The sequence below is a fragment of the Xenia sp. Carnegie-2017 genome, unplaced genomic scaffold, assembly GCF_021976095.1.
Source record: "Xenia sp. Carnegie-2017 unplaced genomic scaffold, XeniaSp_v1 HiC_scaffold_24, whole genome shotgun sequence".
NCBI lineage: Eukaryota > Metazoa > Cnidaria > Anthozoa > Malacalcyonacea > Xeniidae > Xenia > Xenia sp. Carnegie-2017.
Window position 1 is genome coordinate 14,128,664 of NW_025813487.1, and position 25,956 is coordinate 14,154,619.

Genomic DNA, 25,956 nt, shown 5'->3' on the forward strand with positions numbered 1-25,956 from the left:
CCCTGTCAGTTATCAATTGAAAGTTTTCATGAAACCACTTGTGTCGAAGGTGTCGAATTAAAATAAAGTGCGCTGAAATCTGAGAGAATGACCGCAATGCTTTGTGGTAATATTTTTTCACCAATCACACATTGAGCCTGCGAACGAGCAAAATTTGATTTTCAAAACATTTTAACAACAAAGCGTAAAAATACATCGTTTTGTACAGAATTTCATAGAAAGCGACTTTTCCTTCGAGTATCCTCAAATGTCAAGTAGAAGCGAAGAGTCGTCCGTGCCAGAACTGCCTGTCGAGTCTGCTGGCAGTTCGGTATCTACTTCACTGCAGAAGGAATACGAACAGTTGTTAAGATACGCTGTCGTAACGCCAAAGGTTACAGTACCTAAAACGCAGCCGAAACGTACGAATTTCAAAGAACACGAGTTCACTACAACTGGGACAAGCAGCGAGTCATATGAGCTGGACACACGAGATTTAGAGAAAGAAGTTACAGTCTTACCTAGTACTCCACCAGTGGCCAGAGTAAACGGACAATATTCCAATAAAATGAAGTCGAAAACTGAAGGTTTTTCTACTGCAATAAACTTCGTAAAACCTAGTGTTACTTAAGTCTTTTTTGAGTTCAATCGTTTGCCAGTAACATGTCCTGGCTGTCATGTCATTAGACTATAAAACTTCTTATCATGACTAATGTCCATATTTATACATAACATATAAGTCTGTATTATCTTCTGTTATTTCTGCTCATGGCAATTGTCACTGCAGAAGATGGTATGAATTTATTCTTCCCCGGCAGCCCCTCTTGAATAACACCACAGTATAGAAACAAACAGTAGGACCACTTTGCTGTGCAACTTGGGGCTATTTATTTAATTAGATTACTGTCTGTGAGTAGCCATCGCAATCCTCCTATTCTTAAGAAAATTGAATATAATCCATAGGAAGATATGTGCTGCAAAGTGTTTCTTTACTGTAATAACACTCCAAGTGAGTGAGTTCTTTGCCTCTAATGTACATATACATTTGTACGTATTCTTCCCAGAAACCTCTCCTGAACCAAAAGAGAGTGACCAATCATACAGCTCAAGTGAAGCAAGCACTCCAAATGGCAGCATGGTCAGTACTTCAGAGAATTCTCCTGTCGTTGATGCAGATCTTGTGAGGATGGAATCACAATTGGACTCCTGGTGCAAGGATATGAAATCAAATATTTTGGTGAGGATATTTTTTGTATGTTAGCATTGTTAGGCTTTCACCAAAGATTTACGCATGCGATTTGTAAAGTGAGTTAACTGTGCATATTGTCAACTGGTGCTGTATCATAATTAAATCTTGACTATATTCCTATGATTTCCATTGTGCTCAAACATGGTTTTGTCATAAGTTTTGTTCAAGATTGTTTATTTGGATAAAGCTATTTGTTTTAAGGGCGAAGAATTTTGAGAAATCTCTGGAAATGTGTTCACTTTGCCTTGTTAGGATCTATTGTGGAATTTATGCAGGGTTTCGAAGGAGGATACGCATGCAACCCCAGGCTATTAAATTATTATTGGCAAGAAAATTTTACCTTATCGAACTGATAAGGGTGAAATTTATTTCAAATGTGGCACATTTGCCCTAGGTAATACTTCTCTACCCCCACCAATGCACCCTTGAAGAGAAATCAGCACCCATCTTGTCAGATGAGCATGGAACTGCAGCTGTTAGGGGCACTTACCTCTTTTGACAGAATAATGATTGCTTGTTTACATTACCAGGCAGAGTTTATGCAATGTAAGATGGCCCTTCAAGGACGTCACAAACAAGATCTTCTTATGAAACAACAAAGGTCAGTCTTTTATCCTTTTTTCATCATTTCCAGATTTTTATTTCATTTAGGACTGTTTTGTTCAAAATAGCAAGCGGTCAATATCAATGGCTGCTTGCAAGGACAAGAACATGTGTAATGTTGATAACTACAATAGATAACTATAGTAGATAGGGATGGTAGATAATCTTGGTAGATGGCATTGGTCATTAACAATGATCTTTAGGAGATAATTGATAAATTGCCATAGGAAATTATAATTATATAAAGTAATTGTTCGAAGAAATGTTAATGGCAATGGTGTGTGAAAATGTTAGATGGTAATTGTTACAGTATTATAATGGTAGACAACATTGGTAGATACTTGATAACAGTGATTGATGACATTGGTAGATACTTGATAACAGTGATTGATGACATTGATCGATACTAACTTGATAACACTGATTGATGACAATGATACACAATATTGTGGTTGATGACAATGGTAGATAGCAGTGGTGGATGGTAATGGTAGATAGCAGTGGTGGATGGTAATGGTAGATAGCAGTGGTGGATAGCAGTGGTGAATGACAATAGTAGATAGCAGTGGTGTATGACAATGTAGATAGCAGTGGTGGATAACAATGGTAGATTGCAGTGGTGAATGACAATGTAGATAGCAGTGGTGGATAACAATGGTAGATAGCAGTGGTGAATGATAATGGTAGATAGTAGTGGTGAATGATAATGGTAGATAGTAGTGGTGGATGATAATGGTAGATAGTAGTGGTGTATGATAATGGTAGATAGTAGTGGTGGATGACAATGGTAGATAGCAGTGGTGGATGATAATGGTAGATAGCAGTGGTGGATGATAATGGTAGATAGCAGTGGTGAATGATAATGGTAGATAGCAGTGGTAGATGACAATGGCAGATAGCAGTGGTTAATTGTAATGGTCGATACCAAAACATAATCTTAGGTTTCAATCTACTACACCAGAAGCTCATTAAAATATAGAACGAAGGATGTATAATACAAAAGATTTATTTTTCTTTATGTCTCTCAAACGTCCTCTTGGTCTTACATGTAATTTGTCAACTTTTATGAAATGTACGAAATCAACGCGAAACAAATCATTACTTAAAGTAGTTTCTTTACTTATCAAATTTGAAATGACTTTTTCCTGCATTGTTTTCATCAGCTGTACGTAGTTTAAACATTTCAAATACGCAGGCATGCGACTGAACTGAACAAGAAGCAAAACGAGTTGGAGAGCTTGAAAGAACTGCTGTACACTTACGAGAAGACGATAGAACACAAAGACAACATAATTGCAAACATGACTAAAGCTATTCAAAAACAGGTGAGGATCTAGTAAAGGATGGCTTAGAATGAAGGGCTAGGGGTCAGTATAGCGGACACCAGTAGCCATTTTACGGTGGCTAGGGTTGTGGTCGAAATTTGAAATTAAATCTAAGCTGTTAACTTATTTTGAACTCGCACGACCTTTTTTCATTTACTGAGCCTGCAGCACGGTTTTTTTGATCAGCGACACAAGGTGTCCGCTAAACTGTATTTGACCCGGATGAAGTCAGTAAACTTTCTTCTACGTTTGTGAAATGACTCTTTCGTCTTTTCAGAAAGACAGATTTTACCTACTTCGAAGATTTAACACTTGGAAAATCAAACATGTCGACGAGAAGAAGGAGGTATTTTGGGGACCCAAGGAGGGTGTGTTTTAAGCGTTCGGCTGAGCAATGACTTTGGACATCTTTTAAGAAAACACTGTATCAAACATCTTTCCATTTGCAGAAGCTATTGTTAATGAAATCAAACAAGTCGAACTACAGTGTATAAGAACTCGAGTTTCAACATCAGATCACTTCTGATGAAAACACTAAACTGGAGTATATAAGAACTTAAATTTTAACATCAGATCACTCCTGATGAAGACACTAGACTGGAGTGTATAAGGACTCAAGTTTCAACATCAGATCACTCATGTATTACGTTTATTTCTAAATTACAAGTATATCTGTTGCTTTAGGCATTCGGGACAAACCTTGCGAAGAAGCACCATAATCACGTGATTAAGGGTAAAATCTGGAGTGCTTGGCGTTCAATCGTCGAAACGCGATGGAAACAAAAAGTGGAGAAAGCCTGCCAGGTATGGAAAGAGGTGGCATAGTATGTGCCATAGTTAGTATGAACTTCAAGGGTTCCTGGTTTATATTGGCCAACAGCCAGTATTCAAACCATTGCATTTGTTCAATTACTTTAACAGATTCTGGCTTATATGACCTACATTCAATTCAATTTCTTCAAAGGTTTCTTGTTGTTATGACCAACAGTGAAATACTCGTTCATTCAAACCATTGCATTAGCTCAATTACTTTAACGCATTCTGACTTATATGACCTACATTCAATTCAATTTCTTCAAAGGTTTCTTGTTGATATGACCAACATTTAGACATTCATACATTCAAATTATTGCATTTGTTCAATTACTTTAACGGATTCTGACTTATATGACCTACATTCAATTCAATTACTTCAAAGGTTTCTGGTTTATATGACCAACATTTAGACATTCATACATTTAAACTCTTGAATTAAGTCCACAAATTACTGAACATAAATGTACTTTACAGTCTTCTACACGCGAATCAGTATGTTGCAAAGACGGTTCCAAATTACAAAGTGAGCAACGATTAACTTGAATCGACAATGAAATCCAAAGTTATATAATTATCTATATTACATCGTATTTTGGTCAGTAGATTTACCTAGTCGTGGTATTTATGAACGATGGGCATATGCATGGGGTGTCGGGGCTTGCGGTATTATGAACCTCGACTGACGACTCATTCAGGTTTTATATGTTTAGTCAAAAGCACAAGATGTATGTTTAAAGTTAACCAACGATTACGAGGCAAAACTATTTGAGGTAAATAAAAAAATAGTTTGATTACGATTGACGTATCTTTATTTAGAGATTTTCTGGTTCTTTTAAGTTTTGAGAAAAACTGCTGATGGCGACTGATGTTTTTACACCATGTGCCAAAACCATCTGCGTGATAAAGTCGCGTTTATTTCTTATTCTCAACTGACAAAGACTCTCATTTCATCCCGTAAAGATGACTTCTGCACAATTTGTTGAAATGTCAGTCGCAAGCAATAGTCGTTCTCAAGGCACTAATCCTGCAGACGATCTTTTAGAAGATCATAAAGTAATTTAATTACCATCGCTATACAGTATCTAAGTTCCTGTGTGTTTTGTTATCAAGTCCTTCCAATCATACCAAGTGTAGGCAAATATTATATTATTCGTCGAAAAATATAGCACGTGTTTTTAATACGATAGATATACATATTAATACAACAATAATTTGAAGCTGATTACTTTTGTACTTGAATATTATTTTATAAACATTTCATGTCATTTGGACTTATTAACTGCAATATGGTCTGTTTAAGCAGATATTATGATTGCTATTATCATAGGCAAACAAAGCGCTTGATTCCGCGAGACTGGAAGTAAACCGACTTCGCGCTGAAAGGAAATCTATGAAGAGACAATGAAGAAAGCCTTTATGAGGGGAGTCTGTGCTTTAAATCTGGAAGCAATGCACATGTTTCGAGAGCCCGAGGATGAGGATGCACCTGGAGAGTCATGTAACAATCAACAAAGGAATCCTTGTGCATTGATTGGTTCAGGTGAAGGAGAGTCATGTGACAATCAAAAAAGGAATCCTTGTGCATTGATTGGTTCAGGGGAATCATATCGTTTTATTTCTGTTTTAAGAGTAATGTTAAGGAAAATCTGTTTAAAAGGTCTTCATGTGGGCTGATTTGATATCAAAATTGAGTCTTTTTGTTTTATTTTATTTGTAACGCAGTATAATAAACCCCACGCAATGTTTTCATCAAAGGCGGCTACCGGCGTTTTACCGCCGTCTATTTGGCATTAGACAGCCGCTTATTTGCTTGTCAGTCTGAAAACAACAACGTCAAAAATTTTTTTGCTTGTCAAAGACAAACGAAGTACTTTATTATTTTATTTTTCGTAAGATTTTAACAAACTGTTTTTCGGAGATACAGTATAGGCAGCAATAACTTCGCAAATATACTCTAATTATTCTATAGCTCGCCTGTTAGCAGCAAAACAATTAATAAATAAATAGAAATTTGCCAACTGCTTTACGTTCTAGCTAACAATTAACAAACGCCTTAAAAACTGCCATTCAATGGTAAAACGGTCATTTATAGCACTGTCAAAAACGTATAAACTCTGTTGTGTCGAGCGCCCAACTAAACTAAGACAAACAGCTTTTGTGATAGTGAAGACTTAAAGACCACCGTTAAATACTCTCGGCTGAAGAACCCTGGAAAATAGATCAATCTCCTGATGATGGTTTATGCCTGGAACTTATCATTGAACAAATTGATGTTATGCTTAATTTTACCGTTTACTTATTTTGTTTTAGGAAATGAAATGATCCCGCGAACTCAGCCTCCCAAGTCAACAACCTCAACCGTAACACAGGCCCATGCAGGCAATACTTCATGCGCTCCGCATACCAACATGGCAAATACCATATTTACCGCTGGACAACAGGGTCGCACAATCAATGTCAAAGCTGTCGGTCGGGCTGATTTCAAGAGAGATTTGAAGGCTGCAATTCCCGGTATCGATTTTTCTTTTAAGAAATAAAAGCACTCTGCTGTAATTGCACAGGCTTATGCAAACCGAGAAGACCTTTGAGAGAACTCGAAAGCAGATCAGTGCAAGTCAGAGACCAAAGGTCGAGGTTTGCACCTGCTCGAATTTAACTGGTCTAGCTCAGATCGGTTTACGTTAATGATTTTGCCAATCATCTACAATAATTGGGGTGGGAGGAGGGTATGGAGGAAATGCTCTCAACCAGTGGGAAATGCCTCTCAAACCAAATTTTTCTTCATTCTAGGCTCAGGTCCTCCCGGGGCTAATAGCGTCAGTTCGGTATTAGTGCAAAGACATTCTGGTGCCGATGCTATCTCGTCGAAAACGATACGCCATCCACAGTCGTCTCAGAATACCACTGCGAAGACAACACGATCGAAATCTGGCGGAACGTCTGCTGTAAGAATCGATCCCACTCCCCCCGTCAAAGTGGTACATTAGCCAATCGGTTATTCTCATTTATACTACATAAACCGAGGTTTTATGACATGTTCCCTCTAACTATGAGGAGATTTCACAAACGTTTTTGACCGACACGTTTATCCGTGAACGAGTAGTGATGTTTTGGAAACTCTTCCTTGAGGAATTTTGTTTCAGTTATTATCAAGACGCGTGTAGCGATGTGGCGGTCATTCAAAGAAAACCCTTACCATTGTCTACATTGAATGTTGTTCAGATGCTGCTTACAGGAAGTACTATGCTGATTAGCGTGAGTGCGTAAGGCACGTAAATCTTGACTTTTCTGATGAAGTGCGCATGCGCAATTACATGCAACTCGATAATTATGCCTCTGTATGACACTCGGAAAGTATAAATCAATATTACGTATACATTTGTTATGACGATGACGGGCTCTCATAACAATAAACTTCATCAACAAATTTTTTCCCCTTTATTCAAGAAATAAATTATGTTTACTGTGTTTGCACAGGCTTATGAAAACCGAGGAGACCTTTGGGAGAACTCGAAAGCTGATCAGTGCAAGGCCGTGACCGAAGATCGAGGGTTGCACATGCTCGAGAGTTCTCACAAACGTCTCGGAGGCTTGCATTAGCCTGTGAAAACATGAATAACATCTCCTTTGTTGCTTTTATAAAATAACAACAATGCGAGACAGAAAAATTTAATACAAACATTTCAATTTTTCCTCTAAAATGTATTCATGATTGATTTGCAAATTCCCTTTGATTGATTGATTGTTTAGATTGGTCGAGCTCAGATCGGTTTGCACAGACCAATGCAAACACAGCTATAGGCCAAGCAGCGCATGCGTTTTATTGCTTTTATTTTATGAAGTGCCTTGAAATGAGAGGGCGTGCGAAATTTTTCATTGATGTTAAATTTGCCATCGCGTAGCAAGCTCTATAACCGTGTGGTTCATGTTCATTTATGCATTTTATAATCCGTAGAAAACAATCGTCTTCAAAAGAACTAAATGCGACTGATCGTGCACATATGAATATCGCTCACCTCCCATTATCGATCTTGCCTCGTGCCTTCTGTCAGCGCTTTTCTGTTGAAAGACAAAGTTTCATAAAAGTCAGAAACTTTGGTTTTAGCTGTAGGTCAAAAAGATTCACAGTATATATTTTAAAATAGTGCAAATAGCTAATAAATGGCGACATTTGTTTTAAAATCCATGACGCACATTGGAATTGAACTTTTAGAGCATTATAGAAATCATCTATATCAGCAAATGACAATAAATTCTTCGTTATAGTACCAGTAAAAGAGATAGATATAGAAGGTAAAACAGCTTTTTTCCACTCCCTTTTCCCGCATTATCATTGGCTGCTACTATAAAGGAAATAACCCGTTGTTACGTCACCCCGTTTATATAAAGCACGATCTAATTCGCAACCATTCACTGTTTATTAAGATCAGGAGAAGGCGCCAAAACTGATCCGTGATCTCACGCCTGTCGACCAATAGTATTTGAATATGCGGCCTAGTGCTCAGCGGGCCGAAAAATCTTGAAGTGAAAATAGCGAAGAAAATCAAAATGATGGCCTCAAAAGTAAAGTATAAATTTAGTAAAATATTGAAGATATCGACTTTGTTTATGGTCATAGCGCTAACGGAATGTCGTCGACAAAGCGGTAGGTTACTCGATATGATATAAAGTGACGGAATTTATGTTTCGGATTCCCTTAAATTTCCCGTCAATTAATTTTAACAGGTGTTTCTGACTGCCTTGTGAGCAACCGCGTATTTAACGATAATATTATATTTCATATCTTTTAAAACTTTCTCTGTCTTCTATATCTCAAAGTTTGACGTGTTTGCGATATGAGAGCAAAAGTTCGGAAAATACGCTCAAAGTATTTACTGTGTTAACTTTGTTTGACTAAAAACCCGCCCAAAGAGTATTAGTGCATTTTTAGTTTGGTATATGTTGGCCAACGAGGCGTAACTGGTTAAAAAATTCTCGGGACTAACATATATTTTAGTCTATTTGTGTGACACTTTGCGTATTTTTAACAAACATTTTTTCGCTTCTAAAACAGATGTATTGAGATAGCTAGTGTCGAAATTTTTTATTGGCATGCGTTTTATATGTAAAAGTACGCATTATCGTGATGTTTCATTTACTCATGGCGGTGCGAAATCGAGGCAATTTTATATATATATATAACTTTTATGCTAATGTTTCCCAGTTTGCTTGAAAGTTTGAGTGCTTCTTAAGTTTGTTTATCCGTCAGTGGTAATGAAGTTTAAATATGGAGTTCAAACTAATTGTATGATTTACAGACAGTCTGCGTAAAAGAAGTGCAAAGGATTTGTCTATAGTAATGTTTGATAGTAAAGATTCTCCGCGCTAAAGATTTGATAACTTAACGTCTAGCATGTCTAACCAATTTAAAAGCCGTAACTAAAATGAAAGGAAGACCCAAGAGTTATTTAATATATACAGTTACTTTTTGTTTTGTATCTTGATATCTAAAGTTTCCGCACTTTGGTCCAATCTTCTCCAATTTTACTACCTTTGCGACGAACTTTCGAACGAACTTCTCAACATTACGCAGAAAAGATACAATCACGATGAAGATTGATTTCAACTTGACATCTAATGTTTCTGCACTTTGGTCCAATCTTCTCCAATTTTACTACCTTTGCAACGAACTTTCGAACGAACTTCTCAACATTACGCAGAAAAGATACAATCACGATGAAGATTGATTTCAACTTGACATTGAAGCAATTTTTACATTGCAAACTGAGCGAAAATTAGAGATTTCTAACCTCTGTAAAAGAATAAAGTTAGTTTGCCGTGACAACTTGAACGTTTGTCTGTTTTTGTGCTAGAGACCTTAGCTACTAAAACAATAATTGAGATTAAGGAGATTTGAAGAACCGCAATCGCCATTATCGCTTTTGGCAACGTGTCTTCCCTGTTTGTATATGTTGTTTACTGATATATGACTTTCTTTTCATTGGATAGAACCTACTTTTATTGATGGGGTCTCTGATCCATCCGATCAGACTCTGATAAGAGTTTTGAGATCAGAATTTGAAGAGGAGGAGAACAAAGGCAGTAGGAAAGTAGAAAAATCCAGTAAAGGTATGTAAAGACGTCTAGGTATATAAAGGTATATATGTAAAGGTATATAAAGGCATCTACACTTGTTGCGATCGATGTGAAAACCGCGGATTTCAAAGCCTCGATCTCATTCCTTTATCGGTGATCGATGTGATTTGAAAAAATTGTAATATATAAGTTGAATTAAATCTTATGCTATTTTCATTTTGATAGTCGACAAACACATTTTGCCTTTGAAGAAAAGAGCGTCCGATGAAGAAGGTTTGCGTCGAAATTAATCTTACAACAATAGAAAAAAAGATAATGTATTACTTGACAATGCCGTATCATAGTTTGTTATAATATTAATGTACACGCTGTTGATTTTCTAGATCAATTTTTTCAAGCTCTTTTATCTCGAACTCAGGAGAAACCTATCGGTATTGCTGTATTTTTTGCATCAAATCAGAACTGACTTTAGCTCAGTTTTTACTTTAATACAATCAGCAAATGTCGCCATATTTTGTACTGTTGAAACGCTTGAAAAATTTTTACGGACGAAGCTTAAGGGGCAAGTCTTGCGGCATTGCATGTCCGTGTAACTGCGTGGTTTTTAAACCTCCGCTAATGAACATATCGACGCAAAATCAACTTTTTTTCAGCAACTTTCTTTTAAAGGAAAATTGTAATTTCAAGAAAATTTGCGAAGAAGTTGATGTGTGCCAAAGTAGCATTTTTCTAATGTAGATATACTTTATGTTATACGAAATGTACTTATTGATTTCAGAAAAGAGATCGTCCGAATCCCTAACGGAAAAAGGTAAGAGATAGTTTTGGGCATTTAAAACACCATCCGATGTAATCTGTAATCAGCGCTAGCAACACACGTGAACATTTCTAGTCAAAACAACTGTTTTCTTCATAATGATTGCACCTACACGATCACTTCTGATTTTGTTGGAAAGTGAAATCCATGTAATTCGATTCTTAGCCTTTATCCAATCTATGTAACCTCAATGCAATGAACACTGGAGTCAAAATGTGCGCAATCTGTATTTTTTGGTTTTTCCCGCTTTATATAGCGATACGAAGCTCATATGCTCAGTACCATCTCTTTTTCTCAGTAGATAATGACGTCTTTATATATTGATACGAAATTCATATGCTCAGTACCATCTCTTTTTCTCAGTAGATAATGACGTCATGAATTGGAAAAGCAATTCAAAAATCACTGATGCTGATAAAAAAGGTAATTATTAATGCAATCATTTGAAATGATAAATTTTCACTGATATCTATAAAACTGGATAACACAACTTAGTGCTTGACTTGAAGCTGGGTGGCGGCCATATTGGACTATCCATTTTTTCAGTTTTTATATACGTTTTATATAACAAACTGCTACTCTCGCATTTATTTTGAATCATATCTTTCACTCTTGGGAGAAAAAGAAATTATTATGATGACAAGACTGCAAAAGAACGGATTTGGGCAAAAACTCATGTTTGCTAAATTTCATATAGAAATCTTCTCACGTTGCTTAAATATCACAATATAAGATTTGGCATGATTTCTGAAAGAGAAAATAACAAGAATACAAAATATGATAAAAATTCATTATAAAATATATACTCCAAGTGGACAGTCCAATATGGCCGCCGCTGTCAAAAGTTGGCTGCAAAATTTTCGATGGGAACCAGAATTAGGTTGCGTTATCCAGTCTTTGTATATATCAGTGTAAATTTCCCTCCACAAGTCCACCGCGTGAATAGAATAACTCACGACTGCTGACCGTAACCTCTAAGTTATGTACACTCGTAAGTTTTGTCTTCGCAAGATATTTTTCTGGGGGAGAGGTACCCAAACTGGCTCTCACGTGTCTTGTACTGTTTAGTTTTATAAATGAATTTAGAGTCTTTTTATATGGAACCAAGTTACCCGGCTAGTCACTCGCACAGGCGGGTAAAACAATTGATCTGTTTATAGGGTAACTCGGCTGGCAACTCTAAACTTCTTTCTTCAACAAAGTTTCCTAGCCATGTTGTTTATAGAAGCAATCCTTATTACGCATGCGTGTGAATAATATATCCTTCTTGTCTTGCCGAGAAACCCGCCATAGGCGTTTATATGGAAAAATCATCCCTCCTCGCCGGGTAACTCCTGGTATGGCGAGTTGCTTTGATGTATCGTATAAACGATGTGCCAGGAGATGCATTCATTTTATGTAAGCTCAGAGTTTCTCGGCTGAGCCGAGTTACTCGCTTAGCCAGGAGACTCGGCTCCCTTACTTGGCATGATCTTGGAATTTATTCTGGAAGGTGGGTGGTAGGGGGAAATAGCAGCTTCTCGCCCAGCAAACATCTAACTCGATACTTTTTGTAAAAATTTTATGGGTTTCTAAAGTTGGACTGCTTGTTTGTTGTGCGTAAACATGCAAGGAAGGGGAAAACTATGTTTTAAGGGTTGAAGCTCTTTTCGAGAATAGAACATGGACATAGCGTCAAAAACAATCATTTGAAATCTTACATCCTTAGAACTGGAGCATCTATTCAACAGTATTAGTGTTGTAGAAAACGAGGTGACTTCGAAAGAGAAGATAGAAGCCAAACGTTCAACTGTAAGTAAAAATGTTTTGGCTTCTGTGATTGCTTACGATAATGTGGGTGTTGGACGTCATTGACCAATCACACAGTGTGACCAGAATTTGCAATATTTATCACAAAATTTACTCTGGTTAGCTTAGACAGCCCCACCTGATTAAATAACTGCAACATTCGGAACAGGGGGGAGGCATTCTGCATGATCACAAGTAATCAATGTAAAAATGTCTTGAATAAGTCCAACGTCCAAATCCCATCATTTCGTTGGTCTTCATTTTACCAAAGATATCTCCAGCCAAGATAGGACCGTAAACAAAAAAAACTTTTTCATTGGTTAAATGATCTTGCCTTTCACCTTATTTCCATTTCTATATTTTCTCTGAATTATTCTATGTTGTCAGGGAAACGATGCGAAGGTCACAGATTTAGTTGAGTGGTTGATGTCAAAACCAGTAAGTCTCGTAACTTTTTACTGTTATGCCATTGGAATAATTTCTTGACACGAAAACAAATATTTTGTTCATAAACTACGCCTGGGACGAATCGTTTTAACCCCCGGTTTATAAACAGGGATTTGGCACATGAGATTGTTGAGTTTGAGTTGGGCCGTAGGCGCTTTTTTATTTCATAACATCGGTGTGTTACGCTCAATGATCTAGAACCCAGTCTATTAGATAACTGCCTCCGCTGATATTGGATAGTAATGAGTAAGAGTGAGGCAAGCCGCCATCTTGAAAGTTGGCAAAACTGACAATATTTACGACTAATATCTGCTTTTGCTGAGTTGATACAGAGTTGCAATGTTGATAGTCTAGGTTTAATTATTAAAATGTTTGATAAAATGTTTGATAACTTATTTTTCATTTTGAGTTTTGCTTTTTGCCATCTTTCAAGATGGCGTCCTTGCCTCACCTTGACACGGTAGTTAGACATCTAGAAGACTGGGTTCTAAATCATTTTTATGTTAACGTAATGTTCGTGGGCTCGCTTTAAAATCAATGTGAAAGAACTAGTGCCAGCGGTAGAGAATTAAAACGTCTTCTTTGGTCATGTCTGATCATATATATTGAGTTTTTGCTTTAGCTTCAGTCAAAATGAATGCTTTGAACCCGTTCATCAATACATGTTTGTAGATGTAGATCGTCCAGGTTAGTAGAGCTCTGAGGACTGTTGATGTTGATGTTGAGTGACGATTCGACGAAATTTATTCATCAGTATCTGAAGATGACTACAGCTATGGTTGTCATAACGTCAATGCAATGAACAAAAATACATGGAACGCTACCTGAAGCAAATAATTAAGCCAAATCTTACACCCAACCACGCGAGATTACACCCAGACACGTGTGTTTAGTGTTTCGAGATTCTCTCGTGGTGTGGAAATTCATTAAATACACACGCGTGTAAGATTTGGCTTCATAAAGTTGTTAGGCTTTTCTGTTACAAGAAGCGTTCCATGTATTTTAGTTCAATGCGTCAACATTAACAGTCCTTCTCAGGACTGCACTAACCTGGATGATTTACCAAGACAAACATATTAGTTTTTCTTCCTGTAAAAGCATTGTTGCTCAGGTTCATAATCACTGAATAGAGAAAAGATGATAAACATAATCTGTTTGAGTGTTCTTGGTGCTTAATGGTTTATTGGTATAAATAACAAAGAATGTATTTTTGCCACCCATTAACGTGTCATACCAATTGTCTTAATACAATCGAAAAATACCAAACGGTGTAAAATGATGGAATTTTGATAATCTATTATAAAATAACACACATGCAAAACGCATGCTCTGATTGGTCGATACACGTGTTTGGATAAGGCCATCCAAATACAGGAAACTTTAAGTAATTGTTTAATGTTGTATATCTTGCTAGAAACAGTTTCACAAGTACTTCACTTCGTTTTCCTTTATAGCTTCACAAGTACTTCACTTCGTTTTCCTTTATAGCTTCACAAGTACTTCACTTCGTTTTTCTTTATAGCCAAAAGAATTTCACGATTCGTTGCGTCATATCATCGATGCAGAGAAGCAAATCTCCGATATATTTAGTAAGAATGCTTTCGTCATTAGCAACCTTCGGGGTTTATGGTAGTTTAAATAAAAATGGAATTTCGTTTCGAAGTGAAAACTCTCATGATTATTCAATCAAACCCAAAAAGAACCTCTGTAATAACTACGCGCTTTCTCAAAAATCTTGAATTTTGTGAATTATGGGGACGGTTTATCGGGAGTAACATCCTTAACGCCTCCCCCCTCCCCCACTGTAATAGGGATAGCGATCGTCTATAGAAGAGTGTCTGATTGGATAGTTATAGCATTAATTAATTTGAGAAGTAGATATATAACACAAAGAACAATATGATATGTTAGATTATGAGGGAACACTATTGTAATTATTATTTGAAAATTAAAAGAAGGCAATATTAACCTCACTCTCTTTTACGATAGTTGAAAAATTTTAGTCTGGCATTACACAATGCTTAAGAACAGTTTCTGTACTCTCGCCACACCCCTTCGTGACACCCCTTCGCCTGTCCCCCTTTAGTCACAGTATTTAAGCATGGTTTTTTGCTTGGCAAAAAAGAAATTAGCCCTAATCCTACTGACAATGTATTTTGTTTGAAGCTGCTAGGGATACAATCGCAACTGCAACTACTAGAAAGTTAGTGGCCAATCAACCTCTGGAGAGTTTGCCCACAACGCGTACTGACTCTTCCCCAGTTCTCCAGCCGACATCTATGGCGACATCTAGTAGATCGGTGACAGATGAACCTTACGAGACTTTGCCCACAACGCGTACTGACTCTTCCCCAGTTCCCCAGCCTGCATCTAGCGTGGCATCTACTAGATTGGTGACCGATCAACCTCATGAAACTTTGCCTTCAACCGCGGCATCCAGCGTGACATCTAGAAGCCCGATGATTGGCAGTTTCGTACCGAACCCAGCTCATGATCAATCCTCCCAAGGGACCATTTCAAGTGCAACGCAGCCAGCGATGGTTTTGCATTCCGCTCCATTGAATGCGGCGCAACCTCCATTGGCTTCAGGGCAATCACAGTCGGCTGCCGGGCAACCACCATTGGCTGTAGGGCAATCACAATTGCCTGTAGGGCAATCACAATTGGCTGCAGAGCAATCACAATTGGTTGGAGGGCAGCCAGTGGCTATAACTGAGGGAACTCGCCCTGCATTTATAGAGCAACAATCCCAACGGTTTGTCGGACAACCTGTAACATCAAGTGTAGCACAAGCGGGCACGATGCCCCAGCCAGTTGTTTCGGGTGTAGCTCAACCTGCGACGGTTTCGCAGTCCGCATCTCAGTCTGGTATGATTCAAGCTCCATCCACAAATAATCCTGGAGCACCAGGTAAAAAAGTCAACCTCTATGCTGATGTTATAAAAATGTCCAAAGCTCTAAGTCAGAGTGCCCCAGGTCCCATACCCATTGAAGCTATGAACTATTTCAACAAATTTGGTGGAATCGGCACCACACACCCTATAGCTATGACAAATGTGGCGGTAAATCCTCAGGCCATGCCTACGATACCATTACCGCAAGCACCCGCAGTCTCTCCAATCATGGCTCAGCCACAAAATGCACTGCCAGGACCTCTTCACAATATGCATGGCAGGACCTCTTCCACAAAATGCACTGCAAGGACCTCCGCCACAAAATGCACTGCCAGGACCTTCACCACAAAATGATCTGCCAGGATCTCTTCCACAAAATGCACTGCAAGGATCTATTTCACAAAATGCACTGCCAGGACCTTCACCACAAAATGATCTGCCAGGATCTCCCCCACAAAATTCACTGCCAGGACCTATTTCACAAAATTCACTGCCAGGACCTATTTCACAAAATGCACTGCCAGTACCTCCCCCACAAAATGCACTACCAGAATCTCCGCCACAAAATGCACTGCAAGAATCTCCTCCACAAAATGCACTGCAAGAATCTCCTCCACAACAAGCTCTAACTCCACCAAAGGTGCAGTCACAATTGCATTCCAAAGTACAAATGCAGCGCATGTCTCCAAGGCAACAAGAACAATATATCAAACTGCAACAGCAATACGCGAAGCAACAAGAACAATACGTGCAACGGCTGACGTCTTTTAAACATCAGTTGGACGAGAGGCAAAGGAATAAACAATCTCGACCTGACCTAAAAAGAATGAAGATTACAAACCAGCAGCCATAAGGCCTTATCCCATGAACAGAGATGAGTTGGATAAGTCGACAGGTACGATGAACTTGTTTCTTATTCACTTCACAATTTTACGAATACAAAGCCCACATGTCGATAAAATTCTAACTGAAGGAAAGCTCATTGGCTGGAGAAAAACAGGCTTTGGTTAGTAGTTTTCTCCTCAAGTGGTCTTCATGATCTGCCAGCTCTGGAAACATGCTTTTTGACAAAAAAAAACTTTTAAAATAGCCACAGAATATTTTTTACTTTCACTTTGGAGTTCACTATCTTGCGTTCGTCTTCAATAAAACAGCCCACGATTGAGAAAATTCAGCGTTTCTAATACATTGCCAGATTTTAACCATTTCAAATCTACGCTTGGTTTGAACAAACCACATTGTCATATATTTTTAAGAGAATTGACAATTAACTTGAAATATTTTAGGAAAGAAAAAGTCTGTTACAGCATCTTTGTTGTTCAAGCAAAATTGGTCGGACAACTTTAAAAAGAAGAAATCGACGCAGTACAGAGTGTTCAAAACAGAGGCGACACAAGAGGTGAGTTAAAAACTCGAGATTTCTTTTTTTAGAAGAGCACGTTCAACTATACATCATGATGTCTGGAAAATTTTTTCTCAGTTAAAGAGTGTGTTCAAAACAATGAAGAATTTCAAGGATATTTCTATCGATAAGATCAGGTATGACGGTTTTCAAGCTAATTATTTATCATCGTAACATTTTTATTTTACTATTTATGCTGTGAATACGCACGATATGTTATTGTTATTGATGTGTAAATATATAATATATTTTATTTCAAACAATTACCAGGAAAATATACTTTCAATCTGTGCGATTGCTTAATAATTGCTCGAAGTTATATTTTTGTCATCGAAATGCGTTTCACTGCTAAACACGCTTGTATCAGGACACACTAAATTGAATTTTATGTTTAATGTCTTATTTTGTATCATATGTTTTACATGTATCCTCCTAATGTACCTCATTATCCATACTGTAAACCATTATCCCTACTGTACGTCTTCATCCATTCGGGAAATCATCATTCCTACTGTACGTCGTTATTCCTATTGAAAATCATTATCCCTACTGTACGTCATTTATCCTTCAGTATATCACTATCCCTTACTGAACATCATTCATCCTTTTTTCTTTTTCTCAATGCAGGGAAGACAGGGGAAAGGTTGACGTTACGTTCACTGTAAAATATACGAAGGAGACGAGTTCCCCACTTAAACCATTATACGACCGTATTGTCGGGTATTACCTTGGAAGTATGCCCGTTTATCGGGACACCTTGATCAGAGGAGGTATGGTTCGAAATATAATTTATTTGGTGATTTGATGTCTTTCATTGCTCTTGTCCTTGAGTCATTCATGTCTTCACTTGTATTTTTCTTGAAAATTGTCGTGATAAAAGACCCTTGTATAAGTAATAAGAATTAAAGCTTTTATGTCAAAGTCGTTCGTGTGTGGGATTTACTTTTAGATAAACGTCGACCAATGACGGCACCTGTCCGACCAGCGACGAAAATGGACAAATCACAGTCGGAAAATCCTGCAACTGAGTTTGCGGCGTTTGTCAACAAAGTGATTAATAAAGTGAAGAACAGAGCTGAAACTTTAAATGAAAATCATGAAGGTACAATTTGAATAGAAATGGCAAAAGTTGCGTTAAGAAAAACAACTTTTAGTGAAGTTAGAATACTGTTACATCATTTATAACAAATTAGAACAATTAGCGTTCAGAAAACAATTTTATCATTTCTAACAAATTAGAACAGTTAGCGTTCAGAATGCAGTTGCATCATTTATAACAAATTAGAACAATTAGCGTTCAGAATACAGTTTCATCATTTGTAACAAATTAAAACAATTAGCGTTCAGAATACAGTTACATCATTTGTAACAAATTAGAACAATTAGCGTTCGGCTTAACTCAATAAGAACAGGTAATCGTTAATCAGAATGTTTCACTGAATGTTTCTCCGTTTTTTCTAGCCTATCAAGGTTGTTTTAAAGATCAAAAGCCAAATCGAGACATGAAGAAGCATTTCGCCAAGTTCGAAATGACGCCCGAGTGGTGTGTACACACCTGCAAAGAAGACGGGTATCGCTTTGCCGGGGTTCAATACTCGTACCTCTGCTTCTGCGGAAACAAATTTGGCAAATATGGCCGAGTATCAGACACAGAATGTAGAAGCCGTTGCTACGGTGACAAGAATCGTTTCTGTGGATCATTCTGGCACAATTCCATTTACTCTGTTGGTATGTTTGCATTAAAATCTTTATTATTATTTTTTGGTTTGAAATATCAAAGCAAGAGTCATAAACTTTCTATAAAAAACATTCAAGCCACGCCGAGGCTTGTCAACTTGCAACTATAATTTGACAGCTTACATCGGTAACTTTTGTCATCAAACTTTTCAACTTACAGCTGTAATTTTTGTTACAAGACCATTTCAATATACACCTTTAACTTTTGTCTATTGAACATTTCAACTTGTGCCTGTGACATTTTCCAGCTTACATCTTCAACTTTTGTTACAAAAAACTTTCAACTCTTAACCGGCAACTTACATCATTAAAACTCTTCAACTTTTGACCCTCACCAATTAATTTTATCAACTCTTATCCCTCACCAATTCAATTTGTCCATAACAAATTACTTTTATCAATTTGTACCTCACCTGCTACTTTCCTCAATTTGTCCCTCACCAATTAATTTTATCAACTCTTATCCCTCACCAATTACTCTCATCAACACCCTCGACTTAGACATCAAAATGCTTCAGTATCAAAGCATCAACGTACACCAGTAATCTTTGTACTGAACTTAGCTACTAACTGCAGTAACTTTGGTCTTTACAACATTTTAAAGATGGTAAACATCACGATCCGGACGAATTTGCTGCGTTGCCAGACGATGACGATGAAAGCGGTCATGACGAAAACGACGAAAAGGATGAAAACAAGACTGAAGATGACAAGAACAAAGATGACAAAAGCGAGGGAAAATCCGATAACGATAATGAAAAAGAACACGGTAAATGATTACGAGCTCTGTTTGGTCCGTTTGATTTTTGTGTTTTTCAAGTTTTGTCCGTTTTTTTGTGATTTAGCTGACGTCGCCAATCATTTGATGAAAGCAGCTTCGTCTGCACTGAAAGGTGAGATTATTTAACAATCAGATTACATTGTTAACTTGTAGATGCGCGAGCATGACGTCATTTGTAATGAGAACTAAAAAAAGGGACCACGAGCCGCCGAGGCGAGTTTATGTTCTTATCGGAAATGACGTTTTGTATGTATTACTGAAGAAACAACTGTTAAATGTAATCTGTTTATTTTATGTAATAAAACCGTAAAAATTTTCAATTTTAACTGGCAAGCAAATTGTTTTTGTTTTTGCAAACTCTTGAAAATTAAAAAGTCAAGATTATGCAAGTATCTCACGTACATGATCTATTGGATTTAAGGAATGCTATTGGCTAACTTAGGTCACGTGTCTCAGTCTCACATCTCACATCACGAGTCTCAGTTTCACATCACGGTTTTCAATCTCGCATCACGTGTCTCAGTCTCACATCGCGTGTCTAACATCTTTTATTCTATTTAGCTGCAAAGAAACTGCTGCCTTCAGGTAAAAACAATCTTTGGATAAGCGGTGTTTGCTTATGCCCATTTTTGCTTCATCGTTGTTGATTAACAATAAAATATGCTTATTTGCATAGGAAAAGATAAGAGGAAGATGTCTTCTAAAGATGTTAACAAGTACAAAGTTGAAGCTCGAAAAGCTTTGAAAGGTTGGTTTGAGACATATATACGAAAAGAACAGTGATACGACTGCATTTAAGAATCATGATTGGTCCGTCAGTGTAATCTCATTTCCGGACAAAAATGTTGATTGGTCCGTCAGTGTAATTTCATTTCCGGACAAGAATGGTGATTGGCATTTGCAAAACTGTTTTGTCAAAGTGCATCGCAATCTATTCTTTGATTTTGAACGTCTATAGATCAATGGCCTAGAACCCAATCTACTAGATATCTTACTCTGCCAAAATTCAAAGTGAGGCTAGCCGCCATCTTGAAAAATGGCAAAACTGACGATATTTACGATTGATATCTGTTTTTCCTGAGTTGGTATACAGTTGCAAAGTTGATAGTCTAGGTTTAATTTTCAAAATGTTTGATAGAATTGGGTTTTTAAAACTTCTTTTAACTTATTTTTCATTTTCAGTTTTAAGCTTTTTGCCACCTTTCATGATGGCGTCCTTTCCTCACCGTGACATGGTAGATAGACAACTAGATGATTGGTTCTAAATCATTGCTATAGATTGACACTTACATGAAAATTGTTTTACTTGTAATACAAGTCAATGGCAGTTTGTAAATAGCATAAGCCAAGTAAAAGTTAAAACGCAGTCGACTTGTCTATCAAAGACATTATTGTGCAGAAATTTCAAGTGCGAGTCCCCAAGCAGTAAAACCGTCTATATCATGTACGATTTATCGTCAAGTGCGTATTTCGTACAATTTATAACTATCTTTTATTTTTTTCCAATCAGCAGCGGCAGAAAATCCCACCCGATAAATAACATATATATCTTGCATCCGGGAGCTTTCACCCTGCGTTGTCCTTCTCATTTTCTCCGAAACTGCATGACCTTATGCCTTTCATTTTTTTGATGTTGTCGTTTTCAGCCGTTGATAAAATCGTCGACGAGAAGATGAAAGTCGAAAAGAGATCCGTTGAACGAACAGAAGGACGAAATCTTCTCATGGCTTACCTCGGTAATGTTGGCGGTTACGACCGAGTGTATCGGTCTGCGGAGGATGAGAACAAGCCAGGTACGTATGTGATGTCGTGTACATGTAGACGGTATTTTTGGAAGATGTTAGCCAGGTACGTATGTGATTAGACATGAGTGATATGACAGCAAATTATGCAGTTTGAGCAACAGCAGTTATGCCGGCTCTCGGTCGCCGCCCCCTCGTCCATTCCCCTTCCATAGTTTTACGGGCTTCCATCTTCAATTGTAAAGATTAAAATATTAGTCATTGAACTAAAATACATGGAGCGCTACCTAAACCAAATAATTGAAGCCAAACCTTACACCCCGGCACGCGAGATTACACCCAGACACGCGTGTGTAGTGTTTCGAGATTCTTTTGCAGAGTGAAAATTGATTGAGTACACACGCGTGTCTGGGTTGTCTGGGTGTGAGATTTGGCTTCAAAAAATTATAAGGCTTTTGTACTACAGGTAGCGTTCCATGTATTTTAGTTCAATGATATAAGTACGTATTAACAAAGAAATTATGTATAGCTTTTGAGTATTATTTTGGGAAATTTCTTCTGCTTCCCTGAACTCGACGATTTACATCTACAAACACAAACATACGCACGACTTGCTTGTTACTAACATTGACTAATGGATTCTGAGGAAGGCATTTTGAGTCTTAATATTATCGAAGTAATAACACAATAGATTTTAAGAATTTTTTACGTTAGTCAAACAAGGCGAACAATTTTATCCTTTAAATTGCATCCATTCACATGAAAATATTTTCATTACTTTAGTCGAAAAGTTGAAATTTGACTACAAGCGTGAGATTGTCGACGAGGAAGGCGATGGCGAGTTTATATCGAAAGCCAAAGGCAAGAAAACAGACTGAAAAGAAGCAGACGATCTTTGGAATCGGAGGAGTTTGATGGGCGAAAGAAGATGGCTTTGCGAGCAATGATTGACAGTAATGATATAACCAATCCGAAGACCGCTTTTGCGGAACCCTCACGTCGAGGTATATGATTTAACATGTATTTTTTTTATAACCGAGGAGAAGCAATTTAGAGGGACAAATTGAAACTCTTCTCTTGATTGCTGTTAGATTTCTTTGTTAGAAGTGATCTGTTGTTGAAATTTAAGCTCTTATATACTCCAGTCGATTGTCTTCATAAAAAGTGATCTGATGTTGAAACTTTAGTCCTTATGTACTCCAGTCTAGTATCTTCATCAGCAGTGATCCGCTGTTGAAGCTTGAGTTCTTATCAACTGCAATTTATTCTCCTAGAACAATCCTCTTTTCTTGATAGTTAACTTGCTTTTAATTTGAGCAATAATGCTTTCAGAGTTATTAAACAAGGACTTGTCGGATAAAGAGTTAATACGCCTCAGCCGCAATGCTGAAGACGAAGAAGAAGATGATGAAAAAAATAGTGATTTGGCGTGGAGAAGAAAGTCTCGAAAAACAGAAAAGGTTTAAAAAAATATTTAAGTGATAAGATTTTATTTAGGTGTAAGAACATGTTATTTCACGCATATTTAAAAATGATGTAAAAAATTTCTTGTATTTTTCGTCTCAATCATGTTATTTCAACACATCTGTTTTTTACTGATTTGCAAATTCTCTTTTGCACAGCTATAAACCGATCGGTGCACGAGTTTTATTTTTTCCTTTCATACATGTTATTTGCAGAGAAGCGTTGCTATCGACAAGAGTCTGTATCATAGCAAAGTTCAAGAAGGTAATCAGAAGTCTTTTTGATGAACTCGCCATTTCTTTGACAGTTAAAGACGAATGCACATCAAAGTCAACTTGACTTAAAAAATTGTCATCCATTCTCATAAGGACGATTGTCGACTGAATTGAAGATTCACTTTTTAACATTGCTCTATGTAGGAATGGAAAATATCGTCGGTGGTGTCATTGACGTCATGAAAGAATCCACCATGATTGGTTCTTTTAAGGAAGACGTTGAAAAACTCATCAGTGACGTGACGAACGGCCTAGCCATCCCACCTGAGCAAAAAAAACAGGTGACCAATGATGTAAGACAGGATGTCAAAGAGACTGGAACTAGCAGCATCAACAGTAAGTTTGTTCATTGTAAACATTATGGACTTGTTGCTTGTTTTAAACATTACCGAAACATCTTGTCTGTCATTCACTGTGAATATTACCTAATTGTCTCGTTACTTAAGCATCAACTAAACGTTTGTTGTGTGTTGTAAACAATGTCTAGATATTTTCATGTTTATTTGAAACATCATTTAATGTAACTTGAGTGTTCGCAAATCTCTCTTTTGCACAAGCGTATCTATTTTATTTTTTTTGTGAACACAGGAAAATTTCTATCTTTCCCATTGAACTCAATACTTATGTGAGGGCTATCTTTTGGTTGACACGCCTATGCCACAGTATAAAGAATATACGCACATCGCGTGCAACTGGCTGCTGTGTTTTTAATTAGATTACTGGCTGCAGTTAGCCATTTCATCATTCCCATTGGTCAAAAAAAGTAATTGACTGGCTGCCACTATGGTAATCACATGCATAATAAGATATGCGTGGCACGAAAAATTTAATGGAGTGGCTCTTCTGTATATTCATTATAATGTGCTTTCAGACCCGCATTTTAGCTTGCTATTGCAATGTTGTTTCTTTTGAATGTTCGTGGAAAGATTTCAACAAGTTTAATTGTTGGCTTTAAGTTTTGGTGAGAGTTAGGCTTTCTATGTAATGGTCATGTCTATTTTCATACATCCCCATTTTACGACTCAAATCTTTTTTTTCACAGCTATCGACAAATAATTGCACGCGTTATTTTACAGTTATTTCCCACATTGAAATAACTTTTTCTTAAATGAGAAGTAATCGCCTCTTTCAATCTTTAAAATCTATTCTAGACTTAATCACCACGATTCGAACTGAACTAAACGAATACGGCGAATTGCACCCAGCGGTCGCCCCGCAGGCTGTAGAGGCCGCGCAAACGTTCACCGATATACCGCTGGACGCTGGTAAAGCAGAAGAAATAAAGAAAAAGATTCGTAAGCGGTCTGTAGACGATACCACGACGGAAACTGAGAACGAATTCTTATCGGATATTCTTAAAGAGCATTTCAAACATAATCGATAAAATATTATTCTAAAAACAATTAAAGATTAAAGGAACATCATATTTTTTAGTCGCACCACTGTGCTATAAAACCTTGTGCTATTCTGTACTACATCTTCTACAAACCATCTCGATTTATAACGACTGTTATTATAACTAAAACCTTAAAAAAACTTAATGATTTATGGCTAATTGAAGTCTCTACCTCAACGTTTTAAAGAGGTGTGGGTATTTTAAGACTATTTTTAAGATGATTCGAAGTTTAAAGAGGGTAATTGAAACATAAATGATTTGTTATTTTATGTAATGTAACATGAAGTCTTGAAGTTAACCATAAAGAAGTTATCGTTTTTAACTCTAAGAAAACTTCATATAAAGTTTGTATTCAAGTGAATGGTTTGATTCCGGGAGTATCGTTACAAGATTGTAGTTGAAGATCTTCCAGCTTAGTAGAGTTTCAAGATGGACTGTTGGTTTTGATGTTGACTGAGGTTTTCACATCCTTAGCGGTTGTCATTTTTAGAGTCAAGTGACATCTTGTCAATCTTAGCGGTGACGTCAAGTCACTCACTCACGTGACACTAAAGATAAATGCACCAACGCCAACAGCTCTTCTCAGCACTCAACAAACCTGGACGATTTATACGTCTACAAACTTGTAATACAATTTCATTGTCATGAAAAAACATTAACTGTCCACTAACCGCACATCGTAAACATGGGAAATTCTCAAAAGACCTTTTATATTATAACTATAAACTTACAAAAATATACCACTTATTAAACATCAAAACCTGGTTTCACGTTTCTGGGCGACATTGTTAACTTAAAACGTTTGACGTGATGTCATGCTGCTGCAACCAATCATAGAACAGGATCTTTTGAAATAAATGGCGCCCTGTTCCTTGAGTGGAGCTGTCATCTTGAAGTAACATATAAATAAACTATTATCCCTCTTTAAAGTCAAGTACTCAACTGCAGTCGACTAAAGTAAAAAGCGCTCACTTCCCAACACTGCATCATTGATAACAAAGTCAGTATGATGATATATTTTGTTATGCAAGTATAAAAATCTTATCGTATCTGATAACATACACTAGACCGACGCACATGAAGACGACAGTCTTGAGATTACATCATTTTTGATAAAGAAAGTATAGACTGGAGTGCATAAGCTCTAGAAATAAGGACACTGCACT

The 25,956-nt window shown here is 37.2% G+C and overlaps 3 protein-coding genes across 3 annotated transcripts; all 3 read left to right on the top strand.

The window, feature by feature from the left end:
* Nucleotides 1-176: 176 nt before the first annotated feature.
* On the top strand, nucleotides 177-7,399 carry LOC124451477 (centrosomal protein POC5-like). The gene is given in 11 exon segments (XM_047002098.1): nucleotides 177-566; nucleotides 1,044-1,216; nucleotides 1,759-1,829; nucleotides 3,027-3,156; nucleotides 3,434-3,502; nucleotides 3,841-3,960; nucleotides 4,683-4,742; nucleotides 5,300-5,351; nucleotides 5,354-5,512; nucleotides 6,283-6,483; nucleotides 6,763-7,399. Coding segments are annotated over 11 exon segments (1,551 nt in total). The 5' UTR covers nucleotides 177-247; the 3' UTR covers nucleotides 6,960-7,399.
* A 348-nt stretch (nucleotides 7,400-7,747) lies between these two features.
* On the top strand, nucleotides 7,748-16,889 carry LOC124451008. The gene is made up of 11 exons (XM_047001650.1): nucleotides 7,748-8,265; nucleotides 8,398-8,617; nucleotides 9,961-10,080; nucleotides 10,273-10,320; nucleotides 10,431-10,478; nucleotides 10,826-10,858; nucleotides 11,231-11,287; nucleotides 12,573-12,655; nucleotides 13,040-13,090; nucleotides 14,622-14,688; nucleotides 15,266-16,889. Exons 2-11 carry the CDS (start codon nucleotides 8,521-8,523, stop codon nucleotides 16,345-16,347), a joined length of 1,686 nt encoding a protein of 561 aa, XP_046857606.1. The 5' UTR covers nucleotides 7,748-8,265; nucleotides 8,398-8,520; the 3' UTR covers nucleotides 16,348-16,889.
* LOC124451009 lies at nucleotides 16,661-23,056 on the top strand. Its single transcript, XM_047001651.1, has 13 exons — nucleotides 16,661-16,888; nucleotides 17,280-17,392; nucleotides 17,474-17,532; nucleotides 18,023-18,165; nucleotides 18,345-18,497; nucleotides 18,857-19,123; nucleotides 19,737-19,901; nucleotides 19,978-20,025; nucleotides 20,475-20,498; nucleotides 20,590-20,661; nucleotides 21,560-21,706; nucleotides 22,439-22,659; nucleotides 22,988-23,056. Exons 1-12 carry the CDS (start codon nucleotides 16,858-16,860, stop codon nucleotides 22,531-22,533), a joined length of 1,317 nt encoding a protein of 438 aa, XP_046857607.1. The 5' UTR covers nucleotides 16,661-16,857; the 3' UTR covers nucleotides 22,534-22,659; nucleotides 22,988-23,056.
* The last annotated feature ends 2,900 nt before the right edge of the window (nucleotides 23,057-25,956 follow it).